This window comes from Eulemur rufifrons, chromosome 18 (assembly GCF_041146395.1).
Source record: "Eulemur rufifrons isolate Redbay chromosome 18, OSU_ERuf_1, whole genome shotgun sequence".
Taxonomy (NCBI): Eukaryota; Metazoa; Chordata; class Mammalia; order Primates; family Lemuridae; genus Eulemur; species Eulemur rufifrons.
The window spans coordinates 2,705,174-2,729,339 of NC_091000.1; the positions used below are offsets into that span (position 1 = coordinate 2,705,174).

Sequence of the window (24,166 nt, forward strand, 5' to 3'; positions counted from 1 at the left end):
AGATCTTAGGTAGATAAAAATATTTAGTAAAGTAAGTTTAAATGCATTATGCCTTTAGGGAAGGAAAAAGGTAAGAAAGGTTTGGTGTCCTACCGAAAGGAGCCTGCTGTTTAATGAAGAATGTTCACTGGTTGGAAGGTCAGTACCTCCTAAACGGTATCAGCCCCGACCCAACCGGTGGGAGTCTGAGGCTGGAAGTCCACATTTCTTGTCATGTTGTCCTCAGGAAACCCTGTTCACAGCGGTATTACCCAAACTGTAACTGCCACACTGAGACTAGTGCCCAGGTCTGTCCTGGCTGCGATATACCTACACACAGCCAAGAAGACACAGTCACGTTTGGTCTCTGTAAGGAATGCACGAAAAGCTGAGTCACCTCTTGTCCCTTGATAAATCCTTTCGGAATCCATATTGCCGATCACAAGGCATATAGAGTTATACATTTGAGACTGCTGGATCATTAAATGGCAAAATTAATCTAGTTATTTCTAGCTAAGCAGATCTTTAGCAGGCGCTACCTGAATTTGGATAATCAATATTTTAAGAATATGTGTGTGAATATTAGGGGCAGTATTTAGAAATGGGCACTTTAGAAGCTAAAGAAATCGAAGGAAAAAAGCTCAAGAGCTTCTAAAATGTTAGATTATTTAAGATCAATGTAATTTGGTCACCTTTTCTAATCAAAGTATGTGTGAGCTACTGGTTACTGTAATGGTTTAATATAAAACACAGTTGTCGGTTTAGCCGGGTCCAGCGCCTAGAGCCACTTATTAAATGACAGGGCAGTGCCTCAAAACCTCTGAGACCTCCCCATCAGAACTGCAAAAGTTCCTGTACTGTTCTGAAAGGGAAGTTGAGGATCTTTTGTTCCACTGTAATTATTATACAAGATATGCCTCCCTTGAAGAGAAACACCTTAGCTGCCTGCAGTGGCAGTATTCACTGAATACACAAAGTCTTGTTACTGAGGGGGATATAGTTACCAAACGTATGCCCTTAAAAAGCTCCCAGCCTAACTGGGGAGATGAGACATGCCCCTCATTTAAAATCCTAATTGAAAGTCTTGCCTTTTAATGGTGTACTCGTACCTTATATTTTAAAAAGTACCTCAACTCTATTTTAAGGAGACGACTGACAGAACTTTGGAGCAGTCCCATTCAACAAAAGTTCTTCGGGTGAGTCAAATCAGTCTTGTACAAAATGTGGGGTTAAACGAGATGACTCGGGGCTTTTCTGTCTTGAACTTCCTTTGAAGAGGAAACAGCTTGTAACCCTTTAGCCCAGTCCACGCATGCTAGTTCGCCATGTAGGGTTCGCCCTCTGCTGTTAAGGTGAACGTCATCTTGTCGAGTTCAGGAGGACCCGACTCCGGTAGAACACAGCTCCCCACAGATTTGCACTGGAAATCCAGTGAAATAACTTGGAAGAGAAACTTTAAAATCTAAATGGCATACTGATTTTACTACCGTATACTAATACTATATATCAGTGTACTATATCTATTAGTAAATTACAGACTGAGTCAAAAGAGAATTAAAGAATATACCTGGTGGGCTAACTGGAGCACGTGCTGGGAGACCACACACGGGCCACCTGGCAATATTGCTCAAATGCCGTTTGTCGGGTCTGGGGTCAGACACCCTAGGAGGCTGCTGGCTACGGTGTCCTGAGTTTCCTTCTCCTAACACCCCATAGAAATAGATTCTTAGTTGTCCACATGATTGATACATACTGAAACAGGGCTCTGAGGAGAGGAGACTCTCGTTATCCACAGGCATTAGGGAGTGATTTCCTGTGACCTGTCAGAGGATGAAAATGCGATTAGGGCGTCCCCACTTTGATGACTTGACTGTCACTTATTTGCAGATGAAGAAAAAAACCTTAGAACCTTATAAAATTTTTAGCAAATGTTTCTAATTTATTTTTGTATTCCTTAAAAACAGAACAAATCACAAGTGTAATACCAATACTTTGAAACATTGTACATCAAACAAAGCTACCTCCCGCTCATGCTGCAAGTTGGTCTATGTTCTCTTTACTTCTGTTTGCCAGATGATCTTCAATAATTTCTGCATACAGGTTCCTCTTCAAAAGATTATATGCAAGAGGTAAAAGCTGGCCAGCAACTTTATGAAAATACTGAAAAATAAAAGCATTAAGCAGAACATACAGCAGATGCCTTCGTAAGTAGCAGAAAATACATTGCACAGGCACGTGTTTGACAACGCCTAGTTCCAAAACCATTTCAGCTACTGTTGTCAGACCCCTGGCATTCTGTCCAAGGGGCAATCTTGTCACTCTAAAAGACTAGACGCGTATCTTGAAGAAAAAGAAAATTAAGAAAACCAGTTAAAAATTTCAGCTTTCCTATTCCCTCGGGTTTTATCCAATTTTCTTACCCTAAACTATACTTTTCTTCTTCTCTCCAGTATATTCCCACCAGTCAAAAGTTTAAGATTTTCCTTTGTCGACTGTTTGGAACAGCTGTGCTGAATGTGGGTCTTCACGTCACTCCCTGCCCGCACCCGCAAATTCCGCCTTTCTCACCTCTGCGCGTGACTCTCCACCCCTGTTAAGAGCCGAAGCCACTTTACTGCTATCACCTATGTGCTCCTAGAACTAGCAATGCTACAGCTTTTGGTGATAATAAACTTTTTTAGTGTCTAAGGTGTGGTAAATACTGTGCTAAACCTTTTCATAACTCTAATGCATTATTTACTTCTCACAACAGTACGTTTGCTATGGAGCTAGCGCACGTCGACGGCTCCTGTCCATTGGCAGGTCCTGTCGGGCCCGGGTCTGCCTGGGCGGTGCCTGTTGTCCGGGCCTTGCACACTGATACCCACCGGAAAAGCCAACTGCCATCAACCTCACCTCGTAACTGCGTGGAAATGCAGGTTCTCAAGACCCTCCCCCCACCCCACCCCCAGAACTCAGACTGGGGGCCGGAGCACCAGTCCGTGTCTGAACAGCGCTCCCAGGGTTCTGGTGCTAAGGCCGGAGAGCTACGGTTTAGTCCTGTGCCTGGGGGTGTCAGAAACGCAGTCTCAGGGTTCATCCCAGACCTACTGAAACAATTTGCACTTTAACACTATCTCCACCTGATTCGTAAGCACTTTACAGTTTAGGGATTGCTGTACTGATTTAAACACGGACTCTGGAACCAGACTGCCTGCGTGACTGCGGGCAAGACGCTTTGCCTCTCTCTGACTTGCCTGATCTCACACAGCTGGGGAAGATGTCACTGAAAACCATATCAGCCCCAGAAACATGTCGCAGACTATACCTTGGTGCCTCTTCCACCATGAGGCAACTACAGCTGCGTAAGCAGTGGTTAAGTAAATTTCTAATTTAATAAGAAAATAGTTAATGATAGAATAGCACCTATTTTTAGTAATTTAAAGCATACTTAAAAATAGCATTTATCCTTCATCTAAGAATTCAGGCACAACAAACACCCCCCACCACAGCGGCAATGAAGCCTAAGGAAAGGTGCGTACACGCCCACGTCCACAGCAACAAGTACACGGACCGAACTAAAAGGCAAGTCCCTGCATTATGTCTAATAAGTAACGTCAACCTGAACACAAATAATCCTGGTGGTTCACCTTTGCCAGAATACAAGGTGAATTTCAAATCAATATGTTTAGAACATCTGCTTATTCTGAAATACAAGGCGAATCCATATCCTACCTATGTTGGAACTTGGGGATGTGTGTGTGCGCGCGCGTGGCGGGCGGCAGGGGGGGACCGTCCTACTCACAGGGGAGCCGTGGCAGAAGAGGTCCAGGCCCAGCTCCAGGCCCATGCCGTAGTCACACTCGTCATTGGCGAACTGCACAAAGGTCATCATCTCCTGAATGGGAGCAAAAGCTTTCAGTCTCTCCTCGTCACTGGCAGCCTCAACTATTGTCTTGCAAATTCTCTTGAGATCAGCTGAAAGAAATCAATATAAAAAGATTACATTTGAAGACAGTTAAAATCACTGGTTACATTATGTAAAGAGACTGTGAGCTCGGCTTCCCCACATGACTTTCCGTCCTAGCACGACTGATGCCACCCAGGCAGTCATCTGTAGCACTGTAAGTTAGAATGCAGTTTTATCATTTTTCTACTTAGGATTTAAGCATAAAAATGGCATAACAAAAGATTCTTTGTATTAGCAAAGTGTGACTATTTCATAATGGATTTAGTCACAGTCATGATTTTATATAAACTTTCACTAGGCTAGTGCAGAAAACTGGCACATTTGGCCAAACCTGGCTCACCCTGTTTTTACTGTCATCAAACTAAGAATGTTTTGCATTTTTTTTTTTTTTTTTTTGAGACAGAGTCTCACTCTGTTGCCCAGGCTAGAGTGAGTGCCGTGGCGTCAGCCTAGCTCACAGCAAGCTCAAACTCCTGAGCTCAAGGGATCCTCCTGTCTCAGCCTCCCGAGTAGCTGGGACTACAGGCATGCACCATCATGCCCGGCTAATTTTTTCTATATATATTTTTAGCTGTCCATATAATTTCTTTCTATTTTTAGTAGAGATGGGGTCTCGCTCTTGCTCAGGCTGGTCTCGAACTCCTGAGCTCAAACGATCCACCCACCTCAGCCTCCCAGAGTGCTAGGATTACAGGCGTGAGCCACCGCGCCCGGCCTGTTTTGCATTTTTAAATGGTTGAAAAATAAAATAAAAAAGCAAAACAAGAATATGTAATGTCAAAGGTTCCAAAATAGCTCAGAAAGAATAACAAGGCAATAAGCTAAAATTCTTTAAATTCTACCATATTTTGAGCACTCTGAGGCAAGTATTGTGCTAAGCATCTTACATACTTATAGCCTAAACACCTCTATGAAGTGAATAATATTATTTTACGTTATGTTAAGTAAAAATCAGGCAACTAGCTAAGCAGTTATTCTTTTTTGGGTAGTGGTATGCACGCTACCGTCAGAAAGACCGAAATCCAGGTCCTTCATTTACTAGTGCTAAACATTCTGGATCTTTCCCTTGTGAAAATGGGAATAACACCTACTTTAAGGAGTTGGATGAGGATTAAATAGTACATATACATCACTTGGTATAGTGAATCACAACACTGACATTTAAGAATTGCTCAAAAATGGTACCTTATTTGCCAGGTTAAAATGTTACTGTAAGAAGCTCCAAAGGGGATATTGGTGAGGAATAAACTCAATTGTGATTTGCTAATCACAGTCAGTTAACAAACTGCCAGTCAATTATACCTCCTCGCAAACAATCTAGGCAAGAGCAAGATTAGGTCCTTAACTTTTGTGTCTTGCTATAACTTCTTATTCAAAGTAAGTAAACCACAGAAGAATCTCTAGAATATTAGACTTGGACATAACCCCAAACCACAGCTAGCGTAGGATCACAGGCTTTACTCTGGGGCACCACAATTTAACATCTACCACATCCTTGAAGTTTTAGAAACCGCCATCTCTGCAACAAATGTTCTCAACCTTTCTCAAAGATGGTAATGCTTTCTAAAACTTTGGATGGGCTAGTGAGCAGAGAGGCAGAAGAGATTAGAGTCCAAGCGGAAGACCGAACGTGAGCTGGAGCCCACACTCCTTCCCATCAGAGACTGACTACCCCGGGCATCGAGGAGGAGACACAGACACAGTAGCCCGCCCAAGAGAAATGTAATATGGGCTACATATGTAATTAAACTTTTTCTAGTAACCACATTAAAAATGAAACAGGTAAAATTAATTTTAAGATGTTATTTAACTCAACATTCCAATAGTATCATTTCAACACATTTACTACTATTTCAATTTATAAATTTAAATTAATTAAACACAATTACGAATTTTGTCCTCAGTTGCACCAGCCACATGTGAAGAGCTAGTGGCCACTGTACTGAACGGCTCACTTCCCCCACATCCATCTCCCGCACGAAATTGCTCTGAAGTGGTAGGGGTACAGAAAAAATCATTACGTATGAGTAGCTGTCATCTAGAACATCTCAACCTATTAGCTGGAGACTGCACAGTAACATTTGAGAACAGCCGCTTTAAAGAAATGGTTGAAATGCAGATTTCCAGGTCCCACTCCCAGTGACTGGTAACTACCAGAGCCGGCCAGTTCTGTTCTGAAAAATGGAAGGCCCAGTGTGCGTGCTGGGCAGGAGGACTGGGGTCTTCCTTGAGAAGATGCTCATTTTGATTGCCCTTTGGTTTTATCCCTCTGGAACAGGATGATAAATAAAGGAATGCCTAAAGAGATGTTCACAATAAGAAGGAAACACAGCAATAATTAGATTTTGTGGAACAGTCCATTTTCAAGGTGTCTTTGAACTTATAGATGAAGTAGTTCTGGATCTTGGGCTCCTGAAAGCTAAATAGTTTTACATGCATATGAAAAAATGTTCACAAAAAACTATTTGAATGCATACTATCTCAGTAATTACTGTTTTACAAGCTCACTGTAATGTCAAAGGTTCCAAATAGTTCAGAAAATGTAACTAGGACATAGCTTAAAATCCTTTAATTCTTAAAGATAACTACCATATTTTGAGCACCATGGGGCTAGCACTGTGCTAAGCACCTTAATACTTTTTTATATCCAAAATACCCCTGTGAAGTAAATATCATCCTTAATCCCATTTGACAGATGAAAAAGAAAGTTTAGTGAGGTCAAATAATTTGCTCACGGTCACAAGCTTTGAACCCAGTTCTAATTCAGGCATGACTGACTCTAAAACCTTTATGAGTAAGGCCTAGTGACCATCTCACAAAAGGTATATGTACATACTTCCCAGTATAAGGAAAACCTTCCTCCATACCTATTAACATACATGCACATGTTTCCATGTGAAATATATTACCGTCTGTTTCAGGGAGCTCTCTGTACCCAACATCATTTTTGTCTACTGGAACAACCAAGCCAGCACCATGAAAGGTCTTTGTCACGACCTAAGTTTAAGGGAAAAAAACAGATAATTTAATCATGGTAAATAGACAAAAAAAAAAAATAGACCCCCCAAAAAAAAAACAAACAAAAAAAAACCCAAAACAAAACAAAACCTCCCAAAAAACAGACAAATCCTCAACATTTTTCCCAAAACATAACATTCAATGACATTTTATTTCAGTAAGTTTGGACTCCAGGGTTAACGTTTAATACTATTTCTTTCCTTTAAAATTAACTGAAAGTCAAGCACTTGAAGTAATTATAAAACAGTGAGCTAGCTGGCTTCTGACAAGCGTGCCAGTCGTTAGACGTCTGCACGCCGGCTGTGGGGAGAACGGGGCGCACCCCTCTACAGGGGGCGAGCGCGTAGCAGCTTCTCTCACATCAAGTAGCTCCCAGATAGAAAGTGGTGGGAACCTTCCTGGGTGTAAAAGGAAGACAGAGGAAATGTTAATAGTTTTGGCAGCAGGAAGATGTTGGAGGACAAAATTCCTCTCATTCATCCTGCTACATTTGGACCCCCATATTTTTGCCTGGAAAATTCAGGGTTGTTTGCAAACTTCTCAAAAGTAAGGCAATTTCCAGTGTTGTGGTGCCGTTTTCGGAGGCAAATCACATAACCAGTAAGATTTTAAAGTGGTAATCTTCAAAGATAAATAACCACCACCACCACCACAACCCTTCCAGTCTACATTCTTTATTCCCACTAGTAGCACTATTCTTATGTTTTTGCTTAACAAAACATGTGCTTCAAATATTCCACTTCTTTGTGCAGCCTAGGGGAAATATCCAAGACATAAGGCTACAACTCCAAAAATTAAATTGTAAAGTGCTCTCGCCTAAGTCTCTGTATCTTAAAACTTATTTCACTCTAATGCCTCCACGCTCCTATTCCCCCACTCTCTTGCTACTTTCATTATCCTTTAAGCTGCCAGAAAGGATAGAATATTCAGAAGTTTTTAGACAACTGCTTGCCATTTTGGAAAAAAAACAAATGAAGTAATTGCCTTGTATCTTAATCTTCATATCAAAATAATTTACAATTGGATTTCAGGATTAAAATTATAAATAAAACCATAATACCAGAATAAATGAAAGGCAAATATTTTTTATAATTTTGTGTTAGAGAAAGAAAAGACTTACAGAGTTGACTATACAAAAGTAAGTCAAATCAAGAACAAAATTAGAAAAATTAACTGATGAAAAATATCTGCAACATAGATTGTCTTTGAACTATAAGGGAGTCTTACAGATAAAAGTCTAACATCCAAATGAGAGCACAAGAAAAAGACTAATTCTGACCCTGACAGAAAAATGGGCAAAGTCCAAGCAGTTTACAAAGAAATACAAGTGGCCAAAAGAAGTGAAAATTATTTATCTTTGTAATCAAAGAAATGCTAATTAAAACAATGAAGAATTATTTTATACCTATCAGCATAGAAAAAACTAACAGGACTAGGAAAAAACCCACAAAATTAGAAACAAAGAAAAACTACACACATACACACAAACACAAACACACTTCAACTACTCTACCTAATAATACTAAATCTAGGAATTTCTTCTCAGGAAATAACAGTAAGTGTGTGAATAAAGATACAAAAGGATATTTATGGCAGGGTTGTCTGTATTTGTGGCAAATCTTCAGCAACCTAAACTTCAAACATAAGCACAGCACCCTGCAGCCACTCAAAGTTATGAGGTAGATTAAATTTAGCAATAGGAAATGATAATCACAATATACTCGTCAATGTAAAATGCAGGCCGTCAAACAGTGATAGCGGAAGAAAAGGAAGCAGTGGGGTAGACGCTGACTTTTCTCCCCCACTCAGGCTGAATGACACAACAACCACCGTGCTACATGTATTTTCACTTTTTTTTTTTTTTTGGACTTGCTCTGTTGCCCCGGTGAGAGTGCAGTGGCGTCATCACAGCTCACTGCAGCCTCCAGCTCCCGGGCTAGAGCGATCCTCCTGCCTCGGCCTCCCGAGTAGCTGGGACTGCAGGCACCACCATGCCCAGTTAATTTATTTTTACATTCTCCACAAATGAGTAACTGTGCTAATTGTCCATCAATTATTAGATGTTATCAAAATCCTTATTATAAAGAACAGGCGAACTTAGGACAACTCTATACAGGGGGATGCCTATCCTGAGGCATCAGATCAGAGATGGACAGAATGAGACACCCTCATTTTACAGTATCATTTAACCGACATTTTTAAAAATTAAAAAATCTAGATATGAAAAGGTAAAGTGGTGTATCAATAAGATTAAATATGCAAGATGTGAATTTAGGTCTCAGATCTGTCACTTATGATCTTGGACAAAAGACTCTATAAATCTCAATTTTTTGATCTATAAAATACAATAAATTCCTACTTTGCAGATTTGTTGTAGGGGTCAAAAGATGTAACATAAGGACTTTGCACTCCAAAGTACCATAAGGTATTGTCAGTATAAAAACACTGATTTTCAGTGTGCTATATAGTGCTCTATTATACTCAAATGGATATATTATTACTCTCATACACAGGGTACAAAGCTAACTCACATACTAGTGGAATTGAATTTTTCAGGAATAGAAAAATATGGATTAAATGAGGATCTCCCAAATAACAATATAAAGGAACAAACTAAGACAAGGGTCTGAAAGTATAGTCACCAAAAGGGGAGAATTAAAATCATGGTTGTCTTGTAAATTCTTCTTTTCTTTGTATTTGTTTTTACCAGGTATTTCTGTATAAAGAATACTAAAAAGAAACCTCGGCCGGGCACGATGGCTCACGCCTGTAATCCTAGCACTTGGGAGGCCGAGGTGGGTGGATCGTTTGAGCTCAGGAGTTTGAGACCAGCCTGAGCAAGAGCGAGACCCCGTCTCTACTAAAAACAGAAAGAAATTATCTGGACAAAAATATATAGAAAAAATTAGCCACGTGTGGTAGCACATGCCTGTAGTCCCAGCTACTTGGGAGGCTGAGGCAGGAGGATCGCTTGAGCCCAGGAGTTTGAGGTTGCTGTGAGCGAGGCTGACGGCCACGGCACTCTAGCCTGGGCAACAGAGCGAGACTCTGTCTCAAAAAAAAAAAAAAAAAAAAAAGAAACGAAACCTCATGGAGGAGGGGGCCAGGACAAACATATCTATGAAATTTAAGGCCGGGCGAGGTGGCTCACGCCTGTAATCCTAGCACTCTGGGAGGCCGAGGTGGGCGGATCGTTTGAGCTCAGGAGTTCGAGACCAGCCTGAGCAAGAGCGAGACCCCATCTCTACTAAAAATAGAAAGAAATTATATGGACAGCTAAAAATATATATAGAAAAAATTAGCCGGGCATGGTGGTGCATGCCTGTAGTCCCAGCTACTCGGGAGGCTGAGACAGGAGGATCCCTTGAGCTCAGGAGTTTGAGGTTGCTGTGAGCTAGGCTGACGCCACGGCACTCACTCTAGCCTGGGCAACAGAGTGAGACTCTGTCTCAAAAAAAAAAAAAAAAAAAAAAAGAAAGAAATTTAAACCCCAATCTTATCTGATTTACAGTTATAGGGAAGAACTAAGGAAATCTCCAGAAAAAATGAGAGATGATAGTAGAAAAATAAAACAAGGCTCTGAGTAAAGAATTTGCTAACAGCTGTTATGTCCACAGAAGCTCAGTCTTTAGTCAAGACAAGTAAGGGAAACACATTAACAAGACCAGAAATGCTACCCTTCCTTTGCGTCATAAGGTAGGAGAAGCTTATGATGACCAGAAAAGTGAAATAGCAACATAATATCTTAATTTAAAAGTGCCATATTGCAATGAGTTGCATTAAAATGTGTGTTTTCAGAAAGTATTTCTGGTCTTTAGGACTAAAAGAAGAATTGCTAAGATTGCAATTTAGTGCCCACAATCTATGGGAATATCACCCCTGCAGCTGAACCAAGCTCAGAAGAGAAACTGAAATGGGATTTTCAGTAACTAAGTACACGGAAGTGCTTTATCACCAGTACTGGTTTATTCAGCGATAACCAGTCCTTCATTTGGCTGTAATGTTCAGATGAACCAGGTACGGCAGACACTGGGGAGAGGCTGGAGGAGACTGGAGAGGAGCCCTCCTTCCAGGAATAAACGCTTTTCCTCCCCAGATGTTGTAAGGACAAACAGAATTCTCATTTACCCCAAAGCAGAATTCTTCCAGCGCGTCTAGTTAACTTAAATTTCTTTATGTGCACATGTAAATATCATGCACAAAGCTGCTTTCACTTTACGAAATGATTAACTGATAGAACAAGATTGAGAGAGAGGTACACGCCAGCACGAGTCACGCACCCGCAGCAGCGACACGCCCAGCCACGCCTCGCCCTGTGACCAACCCGCAGAGCCACCGACCCTGCTTCAGCGCTGCCTCCAGCAGTCCAGGGATGGGACAGCCCGGGCGCAGCCTCCGAGGGTCGCCACCGGCTCTCTCTAGGGCAGGGCAGGAGAAGGGTTGCGTGAAGTACACATGGGAGGAAATCAAGAGAAAACAATCTGCTAAACAGCACAGCAGTCAGAGACTAACAGATTGAAATCGTACTTTCTTATCTCTCTGTTTCATCTTCACGGTTTTCTGTTCCAGTGAGAACCCCAGTTCTCTGGCTGCTTCTGTGAGTTTTTCATCTATGTTTTTCAAGAGATTAACTTTCTTTTTATCTGTTACTTCTTTAAGTTTTCTCATCAAAAATAATCTGAAAAAGAAGTAAAGGCCCTCATTACCTTGCAGGCCACTGACTGCTAAGTACACAGACCTCTGGCAGTTAAGGGAGTCGAGTTAAAAATGTCAAATCTATGCAAGAAAAAGTCTGCAGAATAATTACCAGCAGTTCTCTCAAAATGCCTAATAGTTTACTTCAAACAAGAGAAAAGCAATATCAATAAAAAGCTGCCAGTCGCAGAAACAGCAAACCTGATTCAAGTTTGTATCATTTCTCTAATGTCTTAATAAAGATACGAAATATTTAAAAAGCTAAGATTAATCAAGCTTTCAGTTACATCACTTCATAGTCAGATATGGCATACTGCTTTGGAAAAGTCTGGCATAAGAGAAAAAATAATATGTAGACATCAAAGAGGATTGTTTTTTTTAAAGGGCCAGATGACACTTACAACAGTTAAGGTCAATAGATTTTTTTTAAAATGTTCAAATTTGTGTTAAGAAAACTTTAGATAATGTGAAAGGAAAGCTACTTCATAAGCTTATTGAAAAGTATAATCCAAAGTAGTTTTTACAAAACTAACTTCACGTTTACCGCAGACAGATTAAGACTTTTGCCAGCAGTGTAGAAGGCCAGGAGCAGAGGAGCTGCAAGTGGCCTCCAGCTGCTCACACAAGCCCACGTCCTTTCTGTGCAGCCAGCACCAGACTCCCAGGACGAGGGTACCTCTGCCCATGCCAGCACCGGAGAGTCTGTGTTGATCAGCGTCCACCGCAACACGGCTATGGGCTGAGAGCATTTTTAGTGGGTGCCATCCTTAGCTCTGTTTACTATCAGGAAACTGAGGCACAGAGGATGATCAACTTACCCAAGTTGAGAGCGCTAGTAAGGATAAAATGCCACAGAAACACAAATCACCAAAACCCGTATCTTCTGATCACAGCAGCAGTTACGGTAAATCTTACCTTCAATCATAATCAACTGTGTCTCAAGATACATTTACAGTAACCATGAAAAGCAAATTTGATCACATCAGGCCTGTGTGAACCAAACTTCATAGTCTCCGTCAACCTCTGGCATGGCACAAGGACTTTACCCCGTGCCATGCATTTTCATACTTCCATGCACATTCTGCTCCCTTACCTAAAACGCCCATCTTCCCATTCTTCCCAGTGTTCTTATGTCTCTATCAAGGCCCCGATAAAGTATCTTTTTAATTCCACTATTTAAGGTACTCAGTAGCTGCCACCCCATACTACCACATTATGACTCTCTCTGTGCCAATTAAGCTTTGTCTCTGCTCCAAACCTCCTAATACTTTGCTTTGTGATGCTTAAAGATAAGGTGCAATATGCAAACTGAAACCATAATCATAAACATTTTGTGCTATGTTACATTAAATCCATTGGAATGCCCTGAACTCTGAATTTATTTATTTATTTTTTGAGACAGTCTCACTGCTGCCCAGGCTAGAGTGCCGTGGCATCAGCCTAGCTCACCGCAACCTCAAACTCCTGGGCTCAAACAATCCTCCTGCCTTAGCATCCCGAGTAGCTAATTTTTCTATTTTTAGTGGAGACAGGGTCTCGCTCTTGCTCAGGCTGGTCTTGAACTCTTCCTCTCAAGCAATCCTCCGGCGCGTCAGCCTCCCAGAGCGCTGGGGTTACAGGCATGAGCCACCACACCCGACCTGAATTCTGAATATATTTTTAACTATGCATGTTTTATACCATCATGCAATGGTCATTTGGATACTATTATTGGTTCACCAAGTTATACACATCTTCCAAATGTTGAAACTTTTCATTATATCAAATTCATTCCATTATATAACATTATGAAAAAAATCACATTAATTAATATTACAACTCTCATTATAAAAGTCTTTAGGTAGTGAGAAGCCGTCAGGCTCACAGTGGCATTACAACTTTCTCCAATTTTTGTTTGTAAACCTTGAATTTTATTACTGGCAAAAAATACAGTCAGTCGTTTTCTTTGGTTCATTTGACAGAACGTCTGCCAGAATCCAGGCCTGAAGAGTTTGTCACTCATTCTTCTCAAGTGAAAGTGGGGAGAAGTTCAACTCACAACTCAAGCACGTTAAGTGCTTTTTTCCTCAAGACAAACCACAGTACTTCAGTATGCAGAAGTGCTTTCTACGTAGTTCTGATTTCATCACACAGAATGTTAAAAAGATGTATTCAACAGTAAAGATCTAGTACATTTATACTGCTTCATCACCGATATCTTTTCTTTTTTAAAATTTTTTTGTTTTTATTTTTTCAGAGACAAGGTCTCGCAATATTGTCCAGGATGGACTCAAACTCCTGGGCTCAAGTGATCCTCCTGCCTCAGCCTCCTGAGTAGCTGGGATACAAGCCTGTCCCCATGCCTGGCTCCATCACTGACATTCTTAAACGACACCCGCATAATATTACTGCTGTGAATAACACAACGACTAGTGCTGATTTGGTGGCGCTGCCTTGATTCCTGCCAACAGTATTACCCACCATTACCTTTGTGCTACTGGAGCAAAAATAACTATCTGTATAGGTTATCATCACAAACAGTTTTGGTCTTGGGTAAAGGACCCAAGGGGTCCTTGAGGTCAAAACTATTAACACATATGGCCGGGCGCAGTGGCTCACGCCTGTAATCCTGGCACTCTGGGAGGCTGAAGCGGGAGGATTGTTTGAGCTCAGGAGTTCGAGACCAGCCTGAGCAAGAGTGGAGACCCCATCTCTACTGAAAATAGAAATTAGCTGGACAAAAATACATAGAAAAAAATTAGCTGGGCGTGGTGGCGCATGCCTGTAGTCCCAGCTAGTCGAGAGACTGAGGCAGAGGGACTGCTTGAGCCCAGGAGTTTGAGGTTGCTATGAGCTAGGCTGATGCCATGGCACTCTAGCCAGGGTGACAGAGTGAGACTCTGTCTCAAAAAAAAAAAAAAAAAACTATTAACATTTATTTTAGGAAAAAAAAATAGGATGGAGAAAAAAATCACTGACTTTGTTGTCCAAAAATATTTTAAAATTACGTTTAGATTTTTTTCCATGTACACTGACAATATCAAATTGAATCATTCTACACTATTCTTTTATCTGCCCTCTTCAAAACAAAGTCAACAAATCAATATCAAGGCATTATAGCATAAGGACATTTTATATTTACCTGATCTCCCCTATTGCTGGATACATGTTTCCGATTTTTCATTTTTATAAACAATGTGTGATAAACACACTTATTTGTGTCCCTGTTCAAAATTCCTTTTGATAAATTGCTAGAATTGGAATTGCTGACCTAGGGGTACAAATTGTGTACTTGGCACTATACCTGGCAATGTTAGTTATCTGTCAAGAAATCTCAGAATATGGTGGTTTAAACATTTTTCAAACTGTTCTCTACAAAGGTTTTACCAATTAACACAACAGTAAGGTTTCCTATACCCTAAACATCATTGGTTAGTATCATTCTTCAATCTTTACTGGCTTAATTAGCATTTTTTTTTTTTTTTGAGACAGAGTCTCACTCTGTTGCCCAGGCTAGAGTGAGTGCCGTGGCGTCAGCCTAGCTCACAGCAACCTCAAACTCCTGGGCTTAAGCGATCCTACTGTCTCAGCCTCCCAAGTGGCTGGGACTACAGACATGTGCCACCATGCCCGGCTAATTTTTTGTATATATATATTTTAGTTGTCCATATAATTTCTTTCTATTTTTAATAGAGACGGGGTCTCACTCTTGCTCAGGCTGGTCTCGAACTCCTGACCTCGAGCGATCCACCCGCCTCGGCCTCCCAGAGTGCTAGGATTACAGGCGTGAGCCACCGCGCCGGCCTTAATTAGCATTTCTTTAGCTACTATTAAATCTTACAGAGAGAGCTACTGTCCCTGGGTATAAAAATAATTTGTTTGTAACAGAAGATCTGCCTTGAAAGACCTCAGAATTAAAAAATATAGAAAGAAATTAATTAGCTGATTTAAGTAAAGGAAGGTTATAATAAGTATTAAGTATAATACTTAAAATGCAGTTATAAAACTTGAAAAGTACAAAAACAGTTATATCTCAAGTCATCTTTTACATCTATGTTTGGGATAAATTATTGGAGGTAGTTCCTTAAATATTCACTTGCTGATTTTCACCTGAGTTATAAATAATGTCATTCATATATAAATTTTCTGTTTTCCTTTTCTGTGTTCCCCAATAAGCTAAAAAAAATACCAGTCTTGGGTTATTTTAGTTAACTAATATTATATTTCTTTTTTAAAAAAGTATCCTATTAAGACAAAACTAATAATACAAATGAAAAATTAGGTGATTTTACATGCTAAGGTATTTGTAGAGTGAAGAAATTCATGGAGCATCTACTCTTCTCCGGGCAGGCCCTGTGCACACGGCAAAGCCTCTGCCCTCACTGAACTCACACGTTAGTGCGAGACAGACAAGCAAACAACTCTAGTTTCTAATGAAGACAGCACCCATGTAAATGACAAATCCAAAGGCTTTAAAAGAACTATATAAATTACAAATATCAAGCAACATTTTAAATGAAACTAAGAGATATTAGAAGAGAAGAAACCTTTTCGACGTCTGCAACGCAGCTGCCCTGTAGACACCCCAGTGGGTACGCAGGCAGCAGTCCAGTGTTGTACCAGCTTGACTTGGTCTGAATTCCCTTTACTGCCAATTGGCACTATCAAATCACAGGGAATAAAAGCCCTTTAAAAGGAGATTATTAAAAGAGGTCACACAATACATTATCTCCTTATATCTGAAGTGATAAAGATTGCTTTCTTTATTTTATTACAACGCAAACTACATGGCCACTGACAAAGGGCTTTAAGGCGTGATACAGACTGGCTCACTCAGCTCCATTCCGCCCCCTCCCGCACGGCAGCCTGCCGCATCTCCTGCTGCCCTTCAGCTCACGAGGGACCCAGCCCTCCCACGCAGAGGCAGCTCTTCTGCAACCTGACAGGTGGGAGAGATGCCAAGTGCAGGCCGGGCTTCTGCCGTTTCCACCAGGGAGCACAGCTGTGGAGGCACCTGATGGCTCGGGAGCGGCCGTAGCTGAGATCTCAGCACCGGGTCCTTGGCGTCACGGGGGCTGAGAGGCGGGGGGCACGCATCATTTTACTGGCATAGGTTATTATCAAAGACAATGCGGTCCTAGAGCCACCCGCTCTGGTAGCAGTTCTCGATTGCCCAAGCTTCCTGATGGCGGCAGAGACATAAAATCCACTGGTGAGCCAGCTCTGCCACCCAGCTGTCTTTCCTGGAAGCTCAGCCTGCTCCATCAGCCCTTCCAAGGATTTTATGAGCACCTACTTTATTAAACCTTTCTGTTTGAACTATACGCAGTGAGCTCTTACAATGAACTCTTAATGGCAGTATTTATCTAAAACAATCTTTTGATTTTGCCATGGGACATCTGAGGTCAAGATTATTATTTTTATTAAATAAAACAATTAGTTATATAAGAGGCGTATTTTTTGATGAAGAGTGGCAAAATGAAGTGTAGATAAGACACTATCTGCAGAAGTCACAGAAATAATCTCTAGAAATCTACAATTGTTGGCTGGCCCCAAATCCCCTTTGTAACAGATATACAAAAATTATATACAGATATTTAATTATAAATAGAAATTAAATATTTTCTTACTTGATTGCAGCAAACACATTATCTCCACTTTGAACAATCATACAATTTTTCTTTGCTTCATTTATTCCAACACATACAGGAAGTTCATCAGGAGAATCCCTGTTTAAGCAAAGGATATTAAAAATTTAGCTGCCCATAATTTATACTATCAGGCAAGTGAAATTTTAGGTCTACAGACAACTATTTATACCTGTATTTTTTTATTGGAACAAATTTGCCAAGTTTAAACTCTAAGTTTCTCAGGAATATCTATGACAAATCTTATTTATATAACAGAACCTAAAATTAAGACTCTTAGGACCTAGTTGCTTTTATACCCAAATACAAAGAAAGGGGGAATAAGGCCTGTCAAAGGACGTAGGAAAAATTATACACACCATCGTAATTTTAGAGTTTATAGAAAAGAAAAAAGGAAAAATAAAAAAAGGAAAGAGGATTATAAACCACTAGAGGGAAAAGGATCCTATTCATGTATATAACCAAATCCTTTTTATTTTAAAGTTGAGGAAACAAATACAGAGAGGTTAAGTTACTCAGCCAAGGTCCTAGTAAGTTAATGTCAGAGCCAGAAGTAGAATCCATGTGACCCAATTCCCAGTCCCACGTGCATTCTACTGCACCATGATACTTCTTCTGGGCATGTTGCATCTATTATCTGACATTTAATTTCCACTCGAAAGGACAGCATCTCTACCGGTACAAGTGGACAAGGTATCTTCCCCCTGGAGCTACCTCTATTTCTTAACATTGCAAGCATCCTGCGTGCATTTATTTAATCCACACAATTGCTATCAGGTATGTACAATCATTATCCCCATTGTTACAGGATAGGAAACTGAGTCACAGAAAGTCATAGTCACTAGTGACTGTCACAGGGTCATACAGATAAGCAATAGGACCCGTCTGACCTCAGAGCCCACTTTTAACTACCAGCTGCCACTCTATGCCATGGAAGCACATAGCTTAAGTCACAACAGTTGCTCTCAATCATCTTTCTTGGGCTAAAAGAGCTCTTCTGAACCCAAAAGGGAAAAAAGTTTATAAGCACAAAGGAAGAACCAGTGAGATTAAATCTAAAGAGTTCACTCATGCTAGGGAAGGTTCATGTGGTAAACACCACATACCACATGGCTCACATACCCATGAACAGGGGGAAAGTGCGCGTCACTTGGGCACTGTCAAATTCACTAGCAGGACAGTAGCTGTATTTCAGAGAAGAAAGGATCCTTTACCTGAAATACCCCATATGGTACTGAGTTTTATTATCTCCAACAATAATGGTCTGGAACTCGGGAGGATCATAGTAAAACCTCCAGTGAAGGTTAAAATTCAGGCCTGTTGATTTTTTCTTCATTTTATGTTTTCCAGCAAGGATATCATAAGGACCCACTAATTGAAGTCCAAGGCTTGCAGAAAGTGAATCTACAAAGAAAATAAGTTTATTTAAACAATACTTTCTCGAGATAGACAGGAAATAATGTCCTTTTTATTGAGACAGAGTCTTGCTCTGTCACCCCAGCTAGAGTACAGGGGCGTCATAATAGCTCACAACCTCAAACTTCTGAGCTCAAGCTATCCTCCTGCCTTGGCCTCCCAAAATGCTAGGATGACAGGCATGAGCCATCGTGCCTGGCCTACTTTGCAGGATTTTTAATAGCACATGATATTCCATTATAAGGACATAGCTATTAATCTATTCTGTTGATGAATGTTTACTATATCTGATTTTTTTCTATTCTAAAAATGCTTCAGTGAACATCTTTGCTAATAAGTGTTTGTACACAGTCATAACTATTTTTAGAGAAACTGCTGCACAGTTCTATTTTGATATGTTGCCAAAATTCAAAGAATGTACCAATATACATTTCCATCTATAGTGTTTGAGTGCTTCCTAGTTAAAAAAATTTAAACAGTACAAAAGGGTATAAAGTGAAAAGTAACTTCACACAACTCATCAGTTTCTTGTGTATCTTTTCAGAGAGAGTTAACATGAAAAGTATACAGGGATGTGTGTACCCCCAACCTTTTTTTTTTTTTTTTTTTTTTTTACAGACTAAGGGTGGCATGCTCTATACATTCTTTTCACTTAATGTATTTCAGGCATCATATTTTATCATTTCCTAAAAATCTATCTCAGTCTCTTAAAAGTATGAATATCTACTGAATAGATGTGTTATTAATGGGCATTTAGACCATTTCCCTTTTTTCTGTTTCAATAAATATCCTTGAACATAATTCTTACTTCATCTGATCGATGAGTTCCTAGAAGCAGAACTGCTGGACCATACGGAAACTCCTGCAACATAGCAAAGTGCTTGCTTTCCTCCATACTCCCAAAGAACACCAGGAAATTATTTACCTTTGCCAAAGGTGACAAAGGTAAAGGGCATATTCCACCATTAATTTATATTTCTCTTGTTAGATACATCTTTCAAAATGTTCCTTTTTTATGAACTGTTCATATCCTCGGGCCAGTTTCATGGTAAAGCTTCCTTTTCCACTTACAGAATCATTCCAGAGCAACTCACCAGCAGGCTTCTCAGGATCCAGCTCTTCACAGAACTTCCAGAAGTGGTAGAAGTCTTCAGGGAAAGAGAGCTTATAATGATTTTCCACTTCTTTTCGAAGCTCACTGGAGACATCAGCTTCACAGGATTTACTCTTCTTCACATCAACTGTCTTTTCACACTGAAAATTGGCAAACAAAACTTAGTTCTCCAAATTAACTTTAGTAACTTCAGTAACTTTCCTTGCATCATGACATTGCTCATTCTTGTTCACCCGACTCAATGGGATACACGTGTTTTCTTTAAGACAAAGTGGTATTTGAGTAAAATCTGGGGATCCTTTTGAGCAAAAAAAAAAAAAGAACAGTTTACATGGTGGTTAAGTGGGACCCACTCATCTTTAAATATACTTCTCTAGAAGACACAAAAAACAAGTAAAAAGAAACAGTAAAGAGCAAGAAAAGAGGAATAAAGAAAAGGCAGGTTTTGCCCTCTTTTATTTATCAAGATGTCATCATGCCTTTTGTTTAAATTCATCGATCACACCAGAAGCAAACTGTCAGAAAGAACTTGATTTAAGGGATTTACCAGTTAAAAAGTTGTTTCTTCAGCAAAGTCGACCCAGAGTTGTGTCTGGGCTGTTCATTACAATCATTCCTCAGCCTTCAACTGTAAAACAGATAGCTCCTTTTTGATATTGCAAATAAGAGGAAAGGTCAGTGACAACGCTGAGTATCAACAGTCCCTAACAAGGTTAGCAGAACAGCACTAAACTCTAGGCCAAAAATCCAGTTCAGAAAAGGCTTTAATGCCAGGATTAGGTCATAACACTCATCTCTAGCACCTCTGCAATGTAGTTTCATTATGTAAGTGTGCTAGGTTTTACAATACCTATCAGATACCTGATAACTTTCTGTAAAGATATATGCTTAGCTGGAGGTTACTTATCTTTAGTTTTCTAAGTAGCAATCCATTTTTCTTTCTAGGAACCCAGATCCTTTCTTTTTGGATTAATTTCTTTCCTTCTGATTCTTCTTTCTATTTAGACCAGAGGTTCTCAACTGTGGGTAATTTTGACCCCCAGGGCACATGTGGTAATATCTAGAGATCTTTCTGTTTGTCACAAACTGGGAGTATGGGGTATTACTGGCACCTCGTGGGGTAAGAGGCAAGGATGCTGCTCAACATCCTACAATGCACAGGACAGATCCCCTCAACACAGACTCATCTGGCCCCAAATGTCAACAGCACTAAAGTTGAGAAATTATGACCCAGATGTTTCTCATTTTTATATTCTTCCATTTTCCCAATAGGCTCAAGTTTATTGATGTTAGGTATCAAAGTCTACAAAATGTATTTATGAATCAGATGACGCATACAAGAACATTCATGACGGCACTGATTCCAAGACTAAAAACAGAACAAATGAAATTACCGTTGGCAGGAGAAGACAAGTATGGAAAAGTTGGGTCTCCCTATATGCAGACTTCACATCCAAGAATACTATATTTTCCCTCCGAGTTTGGTTGAAAAGAAATCCACATATAAGTGGACCCTCATCGAAGGTCAAACCCATATTATTTAAGGGTCAAGTCTATTTCCTTTTCATTAAGTGTAATAAGAAAGGCTTTCAAACAACAGAATATTATGCTTGGTTCCACAGGGCCAATTTCAGGACTTGAATATGCACAGATTTTGGTATATGCAGCGGGTGGGGCGTGTCCTGGAACCAATCCCCTTCCTACACCAAGGGACAACTATACAGCTATACAACAATATGGACCAATCTTAATAACATATTTAACGAACAAAAAAGTCCTCAAAAATTATATGCAGCATGGTAGCCTTTTATGAAGTTCAAAACAAGTAGAGAAAACACAAAATTCAGATTGGTAGTGACACTGAATGGCCGTGGGTGACAGGAAGCAGTTAGGCAGAACTGGTAGGGGAGGAATGCATACACTGACACAGCTGCTGTCAGTGTTTCGGATCTTGGGTTGGGCAATGGGTTCACAGGTGTTTGTTATTATTACTTATCTTAAATACGGTAAAAAAGAACCATGAATTGACCAATGATCAAAGTTTATTATGCCAAAGATTATTATTCGTCTCAGGCCACAAAAAAATTAAATTGAACAAAAAGGCTGTAGAAATATGGATCCCTAAGTGAACGTTGATAACATAGCAAATAGTAATAATAAAGATAACAGTAAAAACAAGTAATACTTAGCACTATGTGCCATGCCACTGTTCTAAGCACTTTCTATCAATTAACTCATTTAATGCTCAACTACCTTATGAGCTAGATACAATTATCCTCACTTTACAGATGAAAAAACTGAGGTTAACTTCCCTTATGCCCTTACTAGAAAGTGGAAGAGAAGGGACTTAAACGCAGGCTTAAATCTGGCTCCAAACCACAGATCCTCACCCATTTCCAAATACAGAGCAGTAGGAACATATCAAATCCTAACCTATCCTATCTTCTGTTTTTATAACTGTCTTTGGTAAGACTTTCAAAGACTGCCTCCAAATTTAGACGTTGGAAAGCCTTAACCTGCCTTGCTGAAAGGCAGTTCTGCTGCACAATAGTTAGGTTGCTTGGGTTGACTCGACTCCAATTTCTAGCTGACACCTTGGATGAGTACTTAACCTCTACTGTGCCTTGTTTTCTCATCCACGAAAAGGACATACGTAGTACCTATATCATAGAGTTGTTCCGAGGAATAAGTTATCATATGTAAAAACACACAGAACAGTCCTAGCACATAATATATAAACGCTGCCCGTTATGGTTGGTTATAAAAGTCTCTACAGACTCGTCTTCATTTTTGGTATTGTATTTCTAACTAAGCCTATCGCTCCACCAAAGCAGCTCTTCACTGCGCTTTCAAAGACAATGATTTTTTTCAGCTGTGCCTTAACCCACATGCTAGTTCAGCATCTCCAAATCCTTAACTAGAATTTAGGACAGCTGTCTCCTTCAGAGGCCACACTTATCCTTTACCCTGGCGTTCCTGCATGACCCAATATGAAGAATGCCTATAACCCTGGCCCTCTACCAGTAATTAAGCTCTCTAACACTATCTCACCCTGTCCAATTTATAATACAGTCAGAGTAGTTTTTCTAAAACTTTAGTTATCACAATGACACTTCTTTCCTGCCTGATTCCCCTTATTGCTACTGCAGTGGTTATGCAACTTCTGAAATGGTACGAAAGTATGAGAGAAAGCACACACTTTCGTCACCCTCCCTCATTAGTGCCGTTACGATCCGGTCCCTCTTACCTTCCCATCTCCCAGGCTCCAGCTAGGCCGAATGCTCCACTGCGCCCTCAAATCCCCTTCACTTTTACGTCTGGGGATCTCTTACTTTTCTCCTCTGCCTTCAAAAACCATTTTCAAATGTGAGTTGCCTTAAGTCTTCCTTAACATCCCCCAGGACTTGTTAAATCCTCCGGCGTTTCCACGGCACTTTCTACACACCAGCGTTATAATCCCAAACAAAAAAGTTACAGTAAAAGGCAGACTCGCTTGTGCCCGCCTCTCCAGGCGGAGGCTCTCCGCGGAGCAGGGGCGGGTGGATACACCCCTAACGCGCGGCGCCCCGCACGATGTCTGGCATGCCATCCATTTCCAATCAATTTGGCAGGCCGAATCAATGAACCCGGGGTTGGCTTAATCTCTCCCCAGGACCCGCGCCAAGAGGAGGAGGCATAAGACGCAGAGGCACAAGGTTCCCGGTCCAATGCCCGGCAGAACGCGCAACAGCAGCCCTGCACAGGACCCGGGGCAGAGCGCAGCTCCCGGGCACACAGCGGGCGCTCAGTAATCACTGGATGAATAAAATGTGCTTCCCCTGGGTCCCCTGGCTGTCACCTAAAGGGCCCCCACGGAGCCCGCACAGCCTCCCTGGCAGTACCTGCTGTCCCTCCCCGCAGGACCTGCGCTTCCCGCCGCCGACCATTCTGCACCCGCAGCGCCCGCGAAACCCCGCGTTCCGCAGCCGCTTCCTGGAGCCGCCGACTGCATCCGGGTTCAAAAGCCGCCAATGCGCCCGCCTGCGCCGCCGCGGGCGCGCCCTTGTGGGGAAGGCCCCGCCCAGGCCCCGCCCACTCCGCGGCTGGGCGGGTTGGGTCCGCGCCGCCGCCGCCGCTCGGCACTCGCTGAGGCTCCTCCCCGGGCACCTTCCGGGGCGCGCCGGAGACCCCGGACTGCCGAACCTGAGGTGCTCACTGGTGGCCGGGTTCGGTGTACGGCGCTGCCCTCGCTCCAGCCCCCGCCTCGTATTTCTGCATTTGCGTTTATTTAAAAGATCAACCTTTTTCTCCCTCCCCTCCATCCCTCGAGCCCCCTGCCGTACTGTTCTCACCGCCCCCGGTTCATCCCCGGTCACCTCCGGGAAGCGA

General features: G+C 41.2%; 1 protein-coding gene across 1 annotated transcript; it reads right to left on the reverse strand.

Annotated features, from left to right (window-relative positions):
• Window positions 1–1,897: 1,897 nt before the first annotated feature.
• On the reverse strand, window positions 1,898–23,791 carry HPF1 (histone PARylation factor 1). Its single transcript, XM_069493296.1, has 8 exons — window positions 23,680–23,791; window positions 19,779–19,938; window positions 18,483–18,672; window positions 17,251–17,349; window positions 11,474–11,624; window positions 6,838–6,925; window positions 3,764–3,936; window positions 1,898–2,139 (listed from the first exon to the last, which is right to left on the reverse strand). Exons 1-8 carry the CDS (start codon window positions 23,722–23,724, stop codon window positions 2,008–2,010), a joined length of 1,038 nt encoding a protein of 345 aa, XP_069349397.1. The 5' UTR covers window positions 23,725–23,791; the 3' UTR covers window positions 1,898–2,007.
• Window positions 23,792–24,166: the final 375 nt, after the last annotated feature.

Coding starts and splice junctions, on each gene's coding strand:
- HPF1 (XM_069493296.1), bottom strand. CDS start 23,724: ATGGTCGGCGGCGGGAAGCGCAGGTCCTGCGGGGAGGGACAGCAG. Junction 17,350..18,482: donor TACCATATGGGGTATTTCAG/GTAAAGGATCCT, acceptor TTGCTTAAACAG/GGATTCTCCTGATGAACTTC. Junction 11,625..17,250: donor AATGTGTTTGCTGCAATCAA/GTAAGAAAATAT, acceptor CTTCTTTTTCAG/ATTATTTTTGATGAGAAAAC.